The sequence below is a fragment of the Rana temporaria genome, chromosome 1, assembly GCF_905171775.1.
Source record: "Rana temporaria chromosome 1, aRanTem1.1, whole genome shotgun sequence".
In the NCBI taxonomy this organism is placed as follows: domain Eukaryota; kingdom Metazoa; phylum Chordata; class Amphibia; order Anura; family Ranidae; genus Rana; species Rana temporaria.
In genome coordinates this window covers 48,857,655-48,877,061 of record NC_053489.1, presented here as the reverse complement: position 1 = coordinate 48,877,061, position 19,407 = coordinate 48,857,655, and the positions used below count along the sequence as shown (strand labels likewise).

The 19,407-nt window shown below is 45.4% G+C and overlaps 1 protein-coding gene across 1 annotated transcript in view; it reads left to right on the top strand.

Moving 5' to 3' along the window:
* LOC120927100 (phospholipid-transporting ATPase IC-like) overlaps nucleotides 1-19,407 on the top strand; it is a 184,639-nt gene that overhangs the window by 70,039 nt on the left and 95,193 nt on the right. The window contains exon 2 of the mRNA XM_040337538.1: nucleotides 3,903-4,092. Within this exon, the coding sequence (XP_040193472.1) occupies nucleotides 3,915-4,092 (178 nt within the window). The 5' untranslated portion in view covers nucleotides 3,903-3,914. The remainder of the gene's footprint in view (nucleotides 1-3,902; nucleotides 4,093-19,407) is intronic.

Sequence of the window (19,407 nt, the reverse complement as noted above, 5' to 3'; positions counted from 1 at the left end):
GCCTGATTCACTAGAATCAGTTACTCATAGATTTCCCTAAGATCCGACCGGCGTAAGTGTCTTACACCGTCGTATCTTAGGCTGCATATTTACGCTGGCCGCTAGGTAGCGCTTCCGTATATTTACGCAAGGAATATGCAAATGAGCTAGATACGCCGATTCAGAAACGTACGTCCGGCGCATTTTTTTTACGTTGGCCTTTTTTTGGCGTATAGTTACCCCTGCTATATGAGGCGTAGCCTATGTTAAGTATGGCCGTCGTTCTCGCGTCGAGTTTTGAAAATTTTACGCCGTTTGCGTAAGTCGTTCGCGAATAGGGCTGGACGTAATTTACGTTCACGTCGAAAGCAATGACGATTTGCGGCGGAATTTCGAGCATGCACACTGGGATTTTTTCACGAACGGCGCATTCACCATTTGTAAAAAACGTCAAATATGCGGGGTCACAGTTAATATACATAAAACACGCCCACATCATCCACATTTGAATTAGGCGGGCTTACGCCGACACAGATACGTTACGCCGCCGTAACTAAGAGTGCAAGTTGTTTCTGAATACAGAACTTGTGCCCTAAATTACGGCGGCGTAATGTATCTGAGATACGTTACGCCGGGCGGAAAGATGGACCATTCTATCTGAATCTAGCCCTCTGTGTGCATGAACACGAAGGTTAACATGGAGGGGCGTTTAGATTCCAAAAAAAAAACTCAAATACCAGTAAAACAGGACTTTTTTTTATGGCTGAATTGTGCATGAGGCCTTAAAGTTCATGTTTGACCAGACTATAAAAACAAATGTTCCCAATACTGAGATTTCAGGTTTGTAATGTAATCTGTAGGGAATTGTGTGCGCTGTCAAAGTTGCTTAGAATGAAGTATAATCACTATTGTGCTGACTTGGTCTTGAATTTCTTGTTCTTAGGAGTGGAGACGTCATGGGTCCTTTGCCATCCCTTCCCCCACCCTTGAAATGATTTTGCCCCCTTTTTGTCATAGCGCAAGCCTTTGTGCGTCCAGCATTGTAGTGTGGCTCTTGTTTTGACTGGGTCTGTGGAGACTGATTATTTTTTCATTCAGTACCGATTGTCTGTGCATAGTATCTCCAGATTGCTGGTTTAAAGAGCCTTGTACAATAGAGTATATGACTCAAGTTAATATTTAATCTGCTAAATTATTTACTCAAGGCTCTACTCTTTTCATTTTATGAAAAGTCCTCCTTTACAATTGCTCAGGGAGTGTGCAAGTGTCCATTGTTCAACCAAACAAAGCTTTTTTCCCTTTCTTATTTTTCCACTGTAGTGTTCAAATAGATCTCCTCCTTTTTTCCATATATGTTTCTGGATGGATCTGAAAATGGCCCTAGATGTTTGCCTTTGGGATTATGTTATGCGATCACAAACGTGGGTAGAAATTGGTTCAAATAGAAATGAAAAAAGAAGAAAATCTTTCATTGGAGCATTTCACATGATCATGGAATTTTGTATGAAAATCTTAAATTATATTGCAGTAATTACATTCTTCACTGCATCCTTCTCCACTGGTTTACCTCTACACTACATTCCAAAATTATTGCCAATTGGACCCTTTTTAAATAAAATAATTGAACAACCATTTCAAAAGCTACCGTATTTTTTGCCGTATAAGACGCACTTTTTCTTCCCCAGAACTGGGGGGGAAAAGTTGGTGCGTCTTATATGGCGAATAGACAAGTTTACCTGTCCGATCGGCGATCCGAACGGGAACAGAACGCCGCCGCGGCCTTAGGAAAGACCGCGGCTTTGGCCTAGCTCCGGAGCCCGTCCTCCATCTTGGTACACCCGGCGGCGGTGCGCACTGACGTCATCACCCCTCTGCGCACGGATCCTAACAGAGCGCGCATCGGAGGAACAGTGAGGTGTCTTGGACTGGCTATTAGGGGGCTGGGCTAATGTTACTGGGCTAATGTTACTGGGCTAAGCTAATGTTACTGGGCTAATGTTACTGGGCTAATGTTACTGGGCTAATGTTACTGGGCTAATGTTGGGGTGGTGTGATGGTGATGACCAGTGGGGGGCAAATATTTTACTACAGTATTTGGTTCAGAATCTTTTTTTTTTCTAGATTTTCCTCCTTTAAAACTGGGTGCGTCTTATATGCCAGAGCGAAAAATACGGTATATATAATATCATTTTTTTTTTCTGCTGGTATATGGCCAACTTTAGTACATATGTCCTTTTTAAAGCTTGTCCATTTATTATTATTATTATTATTATTATTATTATGGATTTATATAGCACCAACAGTTTAAGCAGCACTTTACAATATAAGGTGGGTTAGTGCAATTACAATATAGGTTAATACAGAAGGAATAGGAGTACCCAGCTTATGGAGTTTTCAATCTAAAGGGAGGTCTGATCTGATGGAGGTGACTCAAGTACAGTTCTAGGTGGAGCCTCCCTGAATAAATAGGTTTTCTAGCATCACCTAAAGCCGGTTAGGAGCTGACCAGACCTACTGTGGTAATGAGTTTGAGGATGGGAGAGGTTCTGGAAAAGCCCTGGAGGCGAGTGTGGGAGGAGACAACAAGAGCTAGGGAGCTAAATGTCTAAAGCAGGTAGCACACGCGGGTTGAATGGGGGGGGGGGGGGACAAAAACTGTCAGCTCTGGTCTGAGCTTCTGTTAACCATGCAAGGTTAGTTCAGTGATATCCCCCACTGAGCTGTTGTGTTCTGACAGGGGGACGGTCCCCCTGCCAGAACACTCCGATCAACGCTCTCTGCCATTGGTTGAGAGTGCATTGCAAAGCATTACAGATCTCCCCTAGCACACTCTTAAGCTAGTTGTAACTAAAACCCATTTAAACGGTTGTACCATCAAAAACAGAGGATTATGTTGCATACATTGCCACGGCAAGGCAGCCATGAGAAGTGTGGTTCTGTAGTTTGGAACTCTGACCGTTTTTGGTTCACACTTTTAAATGGTGTCTTTCAAGTATAGTGCTTTGAGCAACTTTGACAAGGGCCTGGTTGTAATGGCTATACAACTAGGTCAGAGCAACTCTAAAACTGCAGCTCTTGTGGGATGTTTCTGGTCTGCAGTAGTCAAGACCAAGCAAAAGTGATCAAAGAAAGGAAAACCGGTGAACTGACTACACGGTCATGGACGGCCAAGGCTCATTGGTTCATGGGGAGATTGAAGGCTGGCCCATGTAGTCTGATCCAATGGAAGAGCTACTGTAGCTCAAATTGCTGAAAAAGTTGAGGCTGGTTCTTACAGAAAGGTTTCCAAACAGTGCATGCATGTTGTATATCTATGCAGTAACAGACTGGTCATGCTGACCTGCACATGTGATTGGTTGGGTGCTTGTTGCAGGGGAAGACAATGCACTATAGGAAGAAGGAAAGCCGGAGAAGGCAGTTTGAATTAAATGATCTGCTACTGACAGCTTAGTGCCAGATACCACAACATACCTTTTTAGAGGTCTACTGGAGTCCATGCCTTTTATGGGTCAGGGCTGTCTTGGTGGCAAAAGGGGGACCTACACAATATTGGGTATTCTGGTGGGTGGTCATAATGTTATGGCTGAGTAGTTTATGTATCTTATGTAAGAAGAATGGCTGGACCTACAGATCGTTCATTAATGCCCCTAAGCCAACCATGCGTCTGCTGGATCCACCATTAACCTGATAGAAGCACAGTTTTCCATGTACTTCTCTGACAATGGCTAAATGGACAACACATACATGCTACTGGTACATCAAAGTTTGGAGTAAATGGCTGGATCTGTGCTTTAAACCAGCCATTCCAGACACACAGTTGGTCCAGGAACACACAAAAATCTGCCCTTGCATTTAATTTAAAATTTTCAGGATTTGGGCTTTAAATGTTTTATGTTGGCTCAACACTGTTCTTTTCTTAACAGGTTGCAGACATCATGGACACAGATTATGATGATACAACGTGTGAAGAGGATTCACAGGCCCCAAATGATGAAGTTGTCCCATACAGTGATGATGAAACCGATGATGAGTTAGAAACTCCAGATTCTCCTGAACCAGAACAAAACCGAATCAATAAACAAGCAGAACAGAACCGTGAGCAAGCCCCGAAAGGTGAGGATTGACTCTGGGGAATGTCAGAGCTGACTGGCTATACTTAATGGCACAATCTCCTACTGCTCAAAAAATATACTGATATAGAGAAATGTTTTACTGATAAAATTTGCGTTTGACACACTGAGATACTTCTAGTGGCCATCTATAGTCTATGCACTGAGAGTGACTGCTGAGGCCATCTGCATGTTGAGAGACTGCTATAGGGTATTGGCCAGCTGTGAGAGACTGCTACGGGTCATTGGTGTACTGTGAAGAGGCTGCTATCTCTGACATCTGTACACTGTAAGATTGCTAGATGCCATTGGTATGCTGTGAGAGAATGCTAGAGTTCATCTGTGCACTATGAGAGACTGGCAGTGGCTATAAGCGCACCGCAAGACACTGGCAATGGCCATAAGCGTGCCACGAAAGACTGGCAGTAAATCCGGATCTGACCACACTAAATTTGGAGTAGGTTTAAAAGGCCTAGGATAGTGTTGCTGGGGATTTGAGTTCCAAGCAGCCACTGTGCCCTGTAAAATTCTGCCACATTGCCCCCCCCCCCCCCCTGCCCGGCACTTACCTTTCAGGGGTCAGCCATCCTCCTTCCACCGTTCCTCGATGTCTTCTCCCGTCCTTGATGACGCTTCAGCCAATCAGGTTACCGGTAACCTGATTGGCTAAGACGCCTGTCAGTGTTAGCCAGGGAACGCACCCCCTGTGCGCCCCCTGGTTAACTATTAGAAAGCAGATTACAGCCCTCAGGCACTTCCTAAGCCAACCAGCTGCCGTTATTCAGATGGCCGGCAGCAACAATACATAGATTCATGCAATGCATGAATCTATGTATTGTATTTCAGTGGTGGTGCAGAAGAGAGAGGGGGCGGCGCTCCTGCGCCCTCTATGGACGCACCACCACTGGTTCCAAGGCTGCCGAATGTAGTTTTCACAGCTATCAAATTGTGTGATACTATTGGGCAACACGCATCAAAGGGTTGTAGCAAAGTAAAAGGTCATCAGAGCTGAGGTGATGGAATGAAAGTTTGGTGAAAACGGTTAAGCGGTTTCCCTTTGCTGCAATATTTTATTTTACTGCTTTTTAATAGACCACATCAGAAGAGCTCAATGAACCATTTACTAGCTGTAAAAACTAACACACTGGAGTGGGTCCCAGGAGTACTGTGTGTTGTTGTGTTTTTTTTTTTTATTTTTTTTTTTTAATGCTACGTTTCCCTCTCTACTTATGCTTAGCTAGGGCATGGGAGGCTTAAAAAGTGAGAACTGTTAGTGTCTACCCCCTGACACACATACTGTATGCAGCATAAGCTCGGCTCTATTCAGCTCTGGCAGCAGATATCCTGTTTTTATTACTACTGGCTCAGTCACAACTTTTTCCCAGAATGTTTTTTTTTTCTTTTTATTTATTTATATTTTTTATCTATTTCATGTGCAGCCTTAGTTGACCTCAGGTTTTTATCCACTGCCCATGAAAGTGCAAGATTTAGACAACCATGCAGGTAATCCTAAAAAGTTAGTAAGCCCCAATAAAGGACCACTTAAACTTCTTAAAAGACCAACATTGCTGTTGTGGTCAAAACCTAGGCCGTTCTGATGAGCAAAGTCATTATTATGGGAAGTATCAGTTCCTAATAGGAACTGGCAGGAAACGGCGCGCAAGCTTTGGTAGGACATATTGGCACAGCCCAAGATTTGTCTATGACTGGATGGTTTTGGAGACCTGCATGTTCTTAATAGGTACAAGGGGGAGCAGTCATGAAGATCCTTACTATAGCAAGCAGAGATTTGGATTATTAAAATAGTTAGACTATCAAAAAATTATTGCAGTTTTTGATTTAAGCCAGAGGGGATGAACTAATCTCTTGTATCTGGCATATTGTAGTGCTTGATCTATGTTTTGGAGAGAGAAGGCAGTTGGTAAAGGTAAAGCAGGGAAAACCCCAAAGCCATGGGAAAAGATAGATTGTGCCTTCGCCATCTTGGAGAGATTTAAAGCGGAGGTCCACCCTAAAAAAAAAAAAAAAAAAAAAAAAAAAATTGGACAAAAAGGTTAAAAATAAAATAAAAAAATGAAATAAAAATAAAAAACATTTTTATACTTACCAGAAACGGCTGTTGCTAGGCAGATCATCCTAGTCTGCCACTTCCTATTCCGCGGTAATCTTCAGTCTTCTCTTCCTCGCGCTGTCTTCTGGGACCTGTGTCTCTCTTAGAAGACAGCTGGCCATTCACAAAGCGCCACGCGACTTGTGCATGCACAGTGGGAAACAGGCAGTGAAGCCGCAAGGCTCCACTGCCTTCCTTACTTTGAATGGCGGTGATGGGACCCAATCCGATGGACGGTTCGGCCTCAGGCGGTAGACATCGCGGGCACCCTGGACAGGTAAGTGTGATTATTAAAAGTCAGCAGCTACAGTGTTTGTAGCTGCTGACTTAAAAAAAAAATATATATATATATATATATATATATATATATATATATATATATATATATATATATATATATATATATATATATATATATATATATAAAATTTTTTACAGCTGGAACGCCGCTTTAAAGCACACTGGCCTAAAAAAAACAGCTCACTGAGGGCAACAGCTTCCATAAATAAGTCCCATGTATTGTTTGTGTAAAATGGTTATAAATACCGGTTTAAAAGTAGAATAAGTCAAGGTATGGAATGCTTGTAGTTGGGATTTAATTTTGTGCTTTTATATGTATCCAAATCTTCAAGCGAAGAAAACAAAAATCAGATTAGAGCATTTTAAAACTTTCTAAACAAAGGGCCAGTTTACTGTCCTTCAAACTTTAGGGGACCGGACTGTGGCCATTGGGAGTACAAAATGTCCCAGCATCAGTGGGAGTAAACCATCCCCCATCATTGGTGTCATCGGAAGGAATTGTGCTTTTCATTGATGTCCGTAAATAAAATGGCACCCCAAGGCCCGTATAAAAATAAGCAAAGGGCCGCAGTTTGGAGACTACTATAGATGATTGGAAGGCTTCTATGTCCCATTAGGAAGGTCTTCATTTCTCTTATGTTTTTTTCTTTCTTTCTCTGTTGCTCTATTCCAGTGATGGTGAACTTGGCACCCCAGATGTTTTGGAACTACATTCCCCATGATGCGCCACTACACTGCAGAGTGCATGAGTATCATTGGAAATGTAGTTCCAAAACATCTGGGGTGCCAAGGGTCGCCATCACTGCTTTATTAAATTTTAGTTTGAATAAGCTTTATTGGTAGGACCAAATATATCATAGCATTGCCAAAGAAAGAAACTGAGATGGTATGGGTGGTAATGCCGGTGAAAGCTCTAGGTCAGCTTCTGGGGGCATGAGGGGGGGGGGGGTTAAGTCCTAAAACAAAAGGCTAATGGGGGATGAGTGTTTTAGAATCCAGTTTTTTTATGTCCCTCTTAGTGTGGGACATACTTTCACTGTCTCACGTTTTGTCTATCTATCTGCCGTTGGAACAAATGTCCCCTCTTTTCCTGTTCTGGGGACCATGCAACTTTGGATTTTCCCTCATTTTCGATGACAGAGGTTACCTGTCAAATAGAAAGGTTGAGTCTTCTGATCAGTAAAATATAAAACAGACAGCCAGAAATAAAAAAACTTGTTTTTTACATATGCTCAATAAAAACCTTTGTTTGAGAAAAAAATTAAATAAATAAAAAACCTGAGCAAGGAGCTATCTCCGGCTTTGATGACAGTGCATGGCCAACAGAGATGCTGTAAAAATCCAAAAGATGGCATGTATTTGTGCAACAAAGTGTAAAACACTGACATTTTACAGACCCTATGTTCCCGTTTATCAAGGTGTCAACCTAAGAAAGGGGACCTTTTTGTTGCACCAGCTATGTAGTTATTGCAACTGGTATTTGAGTGAAGATTTGTAAAGATTTTCTAAAAACAAAATTAAATTAGGAAAAATATATAATCAGCGCAATATAAAAATGTGAATCAATAAAATAAGTATTCAGTGTAATTGGCCTACTAATGGGCTTAACGTAATTGCTGACAACACCTCTGTGTATCCACATGTGACTCTCCAATAAAATATTTGCAAACAAAATATAGTGTAGCGCAACCAAAAAGCAATAAATCAAGTCCACACATTATAAAATTCCACCGTTGTGCAACTTTCAGTGACAGTTCTTAAAGAGGAAGTAAACCCAAATGGGGAAAAATAAAAAAGACACAGGCATAATGAGCTAATATGCATAGCATACTAGCTCATTATGTATCGCTTGCATCAGATTGAAGCCCCCGCAGCGGTTCTCTTCTCCACCTCTGGGCGCCTGTCGTCTGGGGCTTACTTCCAGGTATCGCTGCTCCAGCACTGTGATTGACCGGAGCCGCAATGATGTCACTCCCGCGATTACAACGGCACATGCAGGGGATATCTCCTAAACCGTGCAGGTTTAGGAGATATCATGGGTAGTTACAGCCTTAATATAGGCTTACCTGTAGCATAAACTTGTTTTTAAACAGTTTACAACCACTTTAATATCCAGTGACTACCACCTCTAGCTGGAATGCCTGCTCGCCTACAAAAGTTGACCTTCTACAGAGTCACACACGCCTGGTGTTGTATTTCTCGGGAACACAAATCCTCCTCCTAGTGATGAGGACTCATTAATTAATTGATTTCCTGATACAATCTCAGGGTTACCCATTTCTGCGGCTGATTTCAAATTACTATGGGTGAGACAATGCAATCTACAGACAAAAAAGATTCACGTGCTCACCTCCTTAGCTCGGTTCCAACAGAGAGGCCAAACCCATTTATTGGTCTTTTTATAAACAATATGACATCACACACACAAGCACATTTGATAGGTTCACATTATACATTCCAGCTCCTTATTACCCTCCCACTCACCCACCCCCTCTGTGATTCTGTAACACATGGCACATATTGCTAAAGTCCAGGAGCCATCTTGATTTCAGACGATGGCAGGGGCCATGGGAGCAAGGAGATGGAAGTCCATGTTTGGGCATGCTGCCCACATCATCCAATGTAAAAAAGTTAATTCAGATACCTTTCCAGGGGTTGTGGAAAAAAATTTGACAAGGTATGGCAGGCTTGGTATAACTCTGACCTGACTGTTGGATAAGGCCTGATGGCGGATGGGGCTCCTCATAACTTCAGATAATGGGTAGGGTCGGTTGATGTGGGGTGACGTGTTTGAATCCTGGGGAGGAATGGGAGGCGGGGCATCTGGCGATTTTCCGGTGGTTTCATGGGAGGGAGCTGAGCAAAGGGGTGGGAGGGGGGAGGGTTAGGTTGTTTATTTTAATTACGGGTTGTGCAATTAGGCCATGTTGGCCTCTCACCGGCCCAGTATTTTGCTGGGTCGACTGCCTTTTTCTTTTTCTTTTTTGTTGTTTTGTTGTGTATATTGTCAAAATCAAAAAAAGGATTTTACAAAAAAAAAAAAAGTTAATTCAGCTCTGCACGTTTCCTTCCAAGCGTCACACAAGCTTTCATGAGATCAGTGAAAAGAAGGGGGAGGGGAAGGCTTTTCCTGTCACAACTGAGGAATCTAGAAGGGAGGGGTGGCTTGGGAGTGAGAGCTTAGAGTGGAGAGTGGGGGGACGACATCTGCTCTTAATAACATGTCCTTTTTGTTACTCCATTTCAAGTGGTAACTTTTACAATGTAATATCTGCTTCTTCATATTTTCAATGCTGGGTTCATAACTTTAAAACAATATCTGATAAATCTTATCAAGGAAAATAAGCAGTATTGATCATTCCCATACATACATATGCATAATGCGTATGAAACAAATAAACAGTATAAGGAATATAAAAACAATATATAAGAATATAAGAAAAGCAACATTTAAGTGATTCTAACACTAGTAAAATATTCATTTTATTTTCACGTCCATCACACTAGTGCCCCTGGGCAGCCCAGACTTCTTCCCTGGATCTCATTCTGTCATGTGTGGTCATATAATGACAAATGCAAACCATAGTGCTCTCTGCTAATAACGTTTATTTAAAACTTAACTCTGGGATTAAAATATGCACATAGAAATGTGTAAAACATGCATATCATCAACTTTAATGTAAACTGAGAAAAACTTCCTGAATGGCGGCACCTCACATCTGTACGTGTTGCACTCTCTGATGAGCTTCTTCAGCCTTCGGGAGAAGGTCTGAGCTGCCCTGGGGCACTAGGACGTGGATTTGTTTTCCCAAGGTATACTGAGAGAGATAATACCAGGCGTGTATGACTCTGTAGTGAGGTCAACCTTTAGAGGATATTGAGAACTGTCACTGAAAGTTTCAAAACGGTGGAATTTTATAATATGTGAACTTAAAGTATTGCTTTTTGGTTGCGCTGCACTATATTTTGTTTTAAAATAAATAAATTGGCTTTGGACACACTCTAAGCCTCCATTGAGTTTCAGGTGGACGAACATCTTAAATCAAGTACATTTGCTTAAGGCCGTCATTTTAATTTCAATAGTTTTTATTGAGAGATTTTTTAAAAATGATAACAAGCAATCAAAAGAGAGTGTCATCAACAGTGAGACAACTTTAGTGACAATAACATTACATTCCAAGTCCTGAAGCAAGATCCTCTAAATCCTACCCCCAATAACTCTATGGAGTATCCAAAAAAGAGGGGCAAGAAAATCAACCCTCTCCATCCTCCGGCAGGGCTGTTTGACCAGCCCTGGGGCAATGAGCCCCCCTAAAGACATGTCGGGGGAACTTCCCAGCGGGCAGGGCCCGGCGACCCCACCCTCCCGAGAGGCCCCTATGGGGTCAAACTGCCTCTCAGGGGGTGCAATCGCCCCCCCCCCACACCAGGCTCCAAGCCTAATTATAACTGTAGAGACGAGAGAAGAAGGTAATCATTTAAATGGCTTAAACGCAGCCATGTATGGTATGACAGGGGGAGGTCATACTTGGTAACATAACCTGCAGTAGAGGGGCCAAGGGAGGCGACAGAAAGAAAGAGAGAAAAGTGTAGGAGAGAAACAAGCTACCTCCCTCAGGGGGTAGCACCAGCGGTTAAGTGTCCAAGTCGCACACCCGGCCTCAGAGAAATATTACAGAAGTCAGCCCACGGTTCCCAAATCGCCATGAATTTCTCAGTTTTGTCATGGAGTTTAGCAACAATTTGTTCTTGCATCATAATCCAGGAAACTTTCCTCCTGAACCCCTGGAAGGGGACCCTAGGCTTCTTCCAGGCTTTGGCAATGGACATTTTGGCGCCCAGGAGAATGAAAAGCGACAAGGTCTGGGAGCTTTTGGGTAGGTTAGGGATATACTGATTCAGAAGGGCCACGCTAGGATGGGGAGCCACCCCCACTCCGGTTAAGGCGCTAATGGTGCGGAACACCTTTTGCCAAAAGGCTCTAATACGGGGGCACGACCACCAAATGTGGAGCATGGAGCCCTCCAGTTCACACCCCCTAAAGCACACTGGCGAGGACCCTGGAAATATCCTTGCCAACCTGGAAGGAACATAGTACCATCTTACCAAAACTTTTATGCTAGCCTCTATGAGTGAAATGTTAAGGATACCTTTATACGACCTCTGTGCCGCTTGGAACCAGACCTCGGTATCCCATGACCCGTCCACGTCCTCCTCCCAGGCCCGGGCATAAGTTGGCTTGTCCACCTTAGAAGCGAGTGCTGTGTAGATCAAGGAAATGCCTCCCCTCTGCTCTTCTGAAGAAGAGCACCAATGTTCATAAGGCGTTACCGTGAGGGGAACCTTGTTGTCGGTCCAAATAGAGCGTATGAAATGGTAAATTTGGGCAAATCTGAAGAGCTCCGAGTCGGGCATCTCCAGTTTCTTCCTACAATGGGGCAGGGAAATCGGGCCCGCCGAAGAGAGAAAGTGTCCAATGCGGTATAGCCCCTTATCAGTCCACCACCTAAAGGCCTCAATGTTCAAACCCGGGGGGAAATCCGCATTATGAAATAAATGAGCCAGGGGTCTAAGGGAGGATGTCAGAGCAGGGTATCCAAAGAGCTTTGTGCTTAAGGCTACCGAGTGTGAGAGAGTGGGGGACAGTATTGCAGGCCTAACCCCGGGGTCACAACACAAAAGGTAATCAATGGTATGCAAAGGGGTAGCCATTCTTTCCATAGAAAGCCAGTCTGGCTTTGGCCCCCTAAAAAAAGCCGTTGAGATTTGTGTAAGTTGAGCTGCCTGATAATAACCCCAGAGGTTTGGGAGACCCAGACCGCCCTGCGATTTCAGGCGGAAAAGAATTCCCGAGGGGCACCTATACCCCTTATTACCCCACACAAAGCGAACTATTTGTGATTGCAGTGTACTGAGGAAGCGTTTTGCAACTGGCACAGGGAGGGAGCGGAACAAGTACAACAGACGAGGGAGAAGGGTCATTTTCACTGCGTGGACCCTACCTAACCAGGACAGACCACACCTCGACCACGCGTCCAAGTCGCCTCTACATTTCAGTATCATAGGGGGATAGTTGGCTTTAAAAAGACCATCAACGTTTGACGTCAGTTTAATGCCTAGGTATGAGATAGCACCGGGGGCCCAGCAGAACTCGAAATTATTAGAGAGCTGATTGAGAAGGTCCGGGGGGACTGTAATGTTTAACGCTGTTGATTTATTCATATTAACTCTCAGTCCCGAAACCTCACTAAAAGCCCGCAGCGTCTTAAGAATTACAGGAGTGGAGGTCAGAGGAGAGGTAATAAAGAGGAGAAGGTCATCCGCGTATAGCGCGCACTTGTGTTCCCCTAGCCCGCACTTCACACCCCTAATGTCAGGGTTAGATCTAATCGCTATGGCCAATGTTTCTATGGCCATAGCAAAAAGGAGGGGAGAGAGCGGGCAGCCCTGTCTGGTACCCCTTCCTATGGTGAAAGAATCCGAGTACTGGCCCAATAGGCGTACCTGCGCCGTGGGGTTTGAGTACAGCGCCCGTATAAGATTTAAGAAATATGGGCCGAAGCCCCACCTCCCCAAGATATCCGACAGGTAGGCCCAATCTATGGAGTCGAAGGCCTTGTGCAGGTCTATGGATAGCAAAAAGCCTTTTTGTTGGGGACCCCCATCCCACCGTGACTTGAGCAGCGAAATGACATCAATGGCCCGTCGAATCTGATCTGGGCCCTGCCTCCCAGGGATGAAGCCCACCTGGTCTTTATGGATGTATGCAGCTATAAAGCCCGAAACCCTATTGGCCAAAATTTTGGTCATAATTTTAACGTCATTATTAATCAGTGAGATCGGGCGGTAGTTACCCACCTCGCTAACGTCCTTGTCAGGTTTGGGAATCACTGAGATAAACGCTGAGTTCAGGTCCCTATCCAGGTGACCTCCCTCCCTGAGAGAGTTGAACCACCGAGCCAGATGCGGTGCCAGACAGGGTCCAAATTTCTTGTAGTATCCGGTGGAGAATCCATCCGGCCCAGGCGAAGAACCCAACTTAAGGGATTTAATAGTGTCTAAAATTTCCTCTGAGGTGAACGGGTTCTCAAGGAGAGTTCTATGCTCTATAGACAGAGTGGGCAGCGGGAGGTCATCTAAAAATTTGTTCGTCAGAGGGCCCCGGGGAGATTGGGAAGGCTTGTATAAATCCGAATAGAACTGCAAAAACGCATCCATGATCTTGGTTGGGTTTTGTGTCAGGTCCCCTGAGGTCGCCCGAATTTTAGGGAAGGACAAAGTGCGTTGTTTGGGACTCAGCTTAATCGCCAACCTAGATCCAATCCTGTCCTTCTGTGAATAAAATTTTGCCCCCGTCCATCTAAGGTGCCTTTCAGCGTCTGTTGTCAGTTTCAAGTTAAGTAGGGCTCGTGCCCTGTCTAATTTCTCCAGAGACTCTGCCGTGGGGCGTCGTTTGTGCGCCTTAGCAAGAGTACGAAAGTCCTCCGTAAGTTTCAGTATGTCCGCTCTGTGTTCTGCTTTAAGTTTTGATCTCATCTGAATGAGTCTGCCCCTAATAACCGCTTTGTGCGCAGCCCAGACAGTGGCAGCTGCGACTTCGCTGGTCGCATTAACAAGAAAATAATCCTTAATAGCCTCTTCCAGAAGTGAACACTGGATTGGGTCACTCAGAAGGGACTCCTGCAAACGCCAACGCGGGGGACCTCTCCCTCCAGAGGATCGCCATGCTGTCAAAGTGACCATCGAGTGATCTGAGAGGGGGGTGTCAATTATCTTGGAGGTCCTAATCTGAGGTATTGTGGAAGCGCGTGTGAAAATGTGGTCTATCCTGGCAAATGAGTTGTGCGGGGCAGAAAAATGGGTGTACTCCTTTGCACGGGGGTTCACCTCCCTCCAAATGTCAATCAGCCCCGCCGAGTTCAGTAGTTTAGCGATTTTAACACTTTGTTTAGTGGGACGTCTGGGCATTGGTTTCCCCACCCTTGATTTATCAAGTGAGAAGTCAAAGGCGGTGTTGGAATCGCCGCCAATAAAAACCGTCCCTTTGAGATGAGGCAGCAGTTTGTGAAGTAGGGAGTCAAAAAATGATTTCTGATTTGTATTGGGGGTGTAATATGATACAAAGGAATACAGTTCTCCGTCAATGTGACCGGATACCATAATGTAGCGCCCTAGCGGATCAGTGACTACCTCCGGTTGTGAGAGATTGATATGTTTGGCAAAGCAGATTGCCACCCCCTTTGTTTTATTGTCCGCCGATGCTAAGAAAAATTGAGGGTAGCGCTGGTGAAGGAAGGTGGGTTTAAACGTGGCCGGGAAGTGAGTCTCCTGTAACAGGAGGACGTCTGCATGCATGGAGGTGTATTGCTGGAAAAGTTTCCTACGTTTTACGGGAGAGTTAAGGCCCTGCGTATTATGTGAGATAATCTTGAGGGAGGGTATAGACGGATGTGAATTAGGCATGTATCAGAGCGGGAGGCACTACAGCAAAACCTTTGAGCCTACCTTGATCTAGAGAGCAGCGCTCACCGGAGATCCTGAGATGAAGAGAAGGCGGAGGCCCGGGCTCTGGGACGTGAAGCCGGTGACGGCCATGACAACCGTGGGAGCTCAGATGTACCGTTTCAGGAAGAAGAAGAAAAAAAGGGAGGAAAGAAGAAAGGCAGGTTACATACTTGTAGAACAAGAAAATGGACTGAACAACTACAGTATCAGTATCAGAACAATAAACCCGGGGGTCCCCTGACCCCCACCCACCCAGGGGTTGGGATGGACTGTCCATCCCCCACCCTTCAACCTGAGAGGCCCGGAATTCCCTGGAACCGGGAAGACCGTAAAAGGACTAATGGAGCACAATAAGCACTCCCGGTCCTTAAGTGAGGTGCACTGGGTCCACCACAGCCCAACCACCCAAAAACTAACGAAACTAAAGGCTCCGATCTGAGCCCAATCTGATCAACATATCAGGGCGCCCCAACTACGAATGCATAGTAATAAACTAAAACAATAGTTACCCGGTCATTTCCCCGAACTCCGCCCTGACCCCTGGGGGCCCCTATCTACCCAAATAGGGCAGAGCCCGGGTGTATCTTAGAAACCATCCCCTGGGCCACAGGAGGCGCCGCCGCCCCCCATCACCCAGAGGATCCTATCAGAAGCGCCAGTTCAACAACCAAACAGCTATCGTATGTTAGATAAGCATATACTGCCCAAAAAAAACAAAAAAAGGAAAACAACAAATAACCCACAGGCATTTAAGGGACCAGAGACACCCCACAGGGCATCCGCAGAGTGCAAGAGGGGAACGACCACCACAGGCTAACCGGTGCCCGAGTAATCTTCCCCGTCAATGAAAGGGCGAATACCGCCCACCCCCCCCCCCCAGTTCAGCAGTGAAGGTCCAACCAGGCAACCTGCAAGAGGAATGCGGTTAAATAGCACCGTAAGAAAGTCGTTGTAGACAGGGCTTCCGCGCCCGCAGAGTTCCTAAAGGAAACAAAAAAAAAGGGGTGGGTGGGAGGGGGAAAAGGCAAGTCATGACGTAGTCGATGCGAGAACAGCTCTCCGATCCGCTCTCTGATCCAAAGAAAGGTGAGAAGGCCCTCATGGCGGGAAGTTTTCCTTGGAGCGCTTGTGGCCTTGTTTCAGCCAGGTGTGCTGCAACGGGCTCGCTGGTGAGGGTCTCTTGGTAGAAGCGGCGGTGCCCCTGCCTGTCTGCATGGCCACGGGGTCCTGTGAGAGGATCCCCAGATGAGTCAGGAGGTGCTCCCCCTCAGCCAAGGAGGAGAAGCCGAAGCTTTTGTTCTTGAAGGAAAAGTTCAGGCGAAGAGGGAAGGACCATCTATAGGTGATTTCCTTTTCCAGTAGAAGCTGCAGCAGCGGTTTAAGCGATCTTCTCTTCTGTACTGTGTATGGGGAAAGGTCGGCAAATATCTGTATCTTGTGTCCATGCAGCGTCAGGTTGTCCGCGTATCTCGCCTTCCTCATCACCTCCTCCTTGACCGAATAAAAGTGAGGCTTTACTATGATGTCTCTGGGGAGACCATCTGAACGGGGGGGCTGTAGCGCCCTATGGGCTCTGTCCAGCTCCAGACGATGATCAGCGATATCTGGAATAAGGTTTTTTATAAGGGATTTCACAGCACCCTGCACCTCTTTCACCGACTCGGGGAGCCCCCTGACCCTAAAGTTATAGCGTCTCGATCTGTTCTCGAGGTCATCGATTTTTGCAAAAGCTGTTTCTAATTGATCCTGAACCTCCTGCAGCCGTGCTGTGTTCTGATTGATCCGAGCCACAGACTGATCAGCCTTTTTTTCAATCATGTCCATCCTCATCCCTATTTGCTGCAGATCAGCGTGGATGGATGAGGTAATCTGGGCAGCATTTTGGGCTAAGCCTTTAGCGAGCATTTGTGCAAAAGCCTCCATCATAGATGGAAAGTCAGTGGGGATGGGAGCAGAGTCAGCAGCATCACTGACCTCCAGCAGTAGGCCCGTGTGTGGATCCAGCCTGGGGGTAGAGGGGGGGGCCATAGCTCATCCTTCCCAGCAAGGACTCTGTGGATGCTGGGGATGCTGCCTGTGCCAGTGGGGGGTAGTCCGTACCTGGGGAACGCGGAAGATCAAGGTCCTGGTCAGCTATGGATCCTCCTGTGTCTCCCTCCGGAGGTATGTCTGGCCGCGCCGCCGCCATTTTGGCATAGCTGAGGGGGCCGGGAGATGCCGCCATCCGCCGTGACTAGTCCCGCCGGGCCGGCGCAATTGTCTTGGGCTGGTTCCCGGATACTTCCCCTACCCGAAGATCCCGGATAGAGTGCTGGGGGGGCGCCCTGAGAGCTCCGGTGGCTATCACAGGGCCGTGGTGGAGCGGAGCTCTAACAGCCGGCGGCCATCTTGGGAGCTGCCGCGCATGCGCCTCCTAAGGCCGTCATTTTGAACTGTATTGGGGTTATGGCCATTTTGCCAATGGAAACGATACTTTGTGGAAATATTATTATGAATATAGCTAAATGGTAAAAAAAAGGTGACTTGGCCATGGCTCAGTTACAGCATGTGACTATTGTTAGTTATGAACTACAATGGCTTACACATGCCAGCCTTTATCTCTAAACTGTATGTTGACAGCTCGACAAATCCTGCAGGTTCGTCCTGAATAATTCACATTGATACCTGCATACTGGCAGCTTGTGTGAATGAGGAGAGGAACACTACACTCCTCTCGCCAACATTAAATTGTTATTTAACCAAAAGAGCATTACGTTGTTTTGGAAAAGTGATGTTTAAAGGAACACTAAAGGTTCGTTTTTTATTAGATCAATTGATTGCTGTAAGCTAGAGCATTTAAATATCACTTACCTCGTTTTTCCTTTTGACCTCCAAATAACAGTAATCTAGGTTTGAAAATGCCATTTCCTGTCTCTCCTCTTCTTGCTTTCCACCAGCATCTGAGCCGTTTTGCATGGTGGAAAGCAGAATGTGCTCACCCCATCCCTATGACTACAGCCCTGCGTAAAGATGCTCTCTTATCCCTCACAGGCATGGAGGCTAAGCCTAATGGGAACTATAGTTCCCATTAGGCCGTGATGTAGCAAGAATGAATGCGCACCGCAAACCAGGAAGTCAGTGAAAATAATGATTCAGGAGTGACGGAGGTGAATAAAACAGCTCGATTTCAACAGGTATCAAACTAGTTATAATGCAAAACATGACTTTTTACTTTATCAGCTACTGTCAGACTTTAATTTAAGAGGAAAATATTTTTGTATTTACAACCCCTTTAAGCTCTATGCTCCAGTCCAGCACAGGGAAAAAGTAATTTGGCACCCTAGGTGAAAAGCCAATTTTGCACATGCACGGCCCTCTTGGCTTCTCCACTGGCCTGCCTTTCTCTACTCCCCTATAACAACTAAGTTCTATCCAAGTTTTTTGAGCTCCGTCGATTCTGTATCTGGCCACTGAAAAGCCATTGGCTGGTGGTGGAGTATTGCATTACTTTTTATAGAGCAGATTATAGTAGGAAGTCCTTCTTCATGAGTTCTTACACTATTGTATTGCAAATGAAAAAACAACCCCTCCCAGGTTACTCTCCTTAAAAGCAGCAATCCTTATTTATTCTATTTTGGATACAGGACGTTGTTTAAGTATAAAGTACTTGTTGTTGGATTACTTTAACTCAGTGGTAATGTGTTGCGCCAAAACACAGCTATTAAAAACAGGAATATTTCAAAAGAAACTAGCACTGGAGTTCCCCCCCTCCCTTTTTTTACTGCTTTTATTAACCCTGCGAAACCTTGCTAAACCGTTTTAAAGGGGATTACCCACATTTAACAAAAAAATAACCATATCTGTTGTCTGTATATGTGGTCTGCTCCTTGGCAAATAAAGTTGATTGCCTCCCATGGCTTTCAATACGATTTCTATGAGGATGACACCCAAACCTAACCCTCTACCCGTCAGCTCACTCCATCAGTCTCCTCACGCATCACCAACTTACGGACATATCAGTCTGGATGTCGCATCACTTCCTAAAATTCAAAACCAAGCTCATATTTCCTCCTCCACATGTTTCCTTCCCCAGTTTTCTCTGTCAAAATCAGTGGCTCAACTATCAACCCCCCCCCCCCCCCCCCCCATGCCAAGGTCCCAGGTGTAATCCTGGACTCTGAACTATACTTTTGACACCACGTCCAATCACTGCCCATAGCTTGCCGCATCAACATTAACAACGTCTCCAAGATATGCCCCTTTCTAACCAATGTCACTACAAAGCTTCTAATACACACCTTGGTCATCTCTCGCCTCGACTATTGCAACTCCCTCCTCATTGGCTTACCTTTTGAATAGGCTATCCCCCCCCCCCCCCATTCATTCCCTCATGAATGCTGATGCCAGGCTCATCCACCTTTAAAA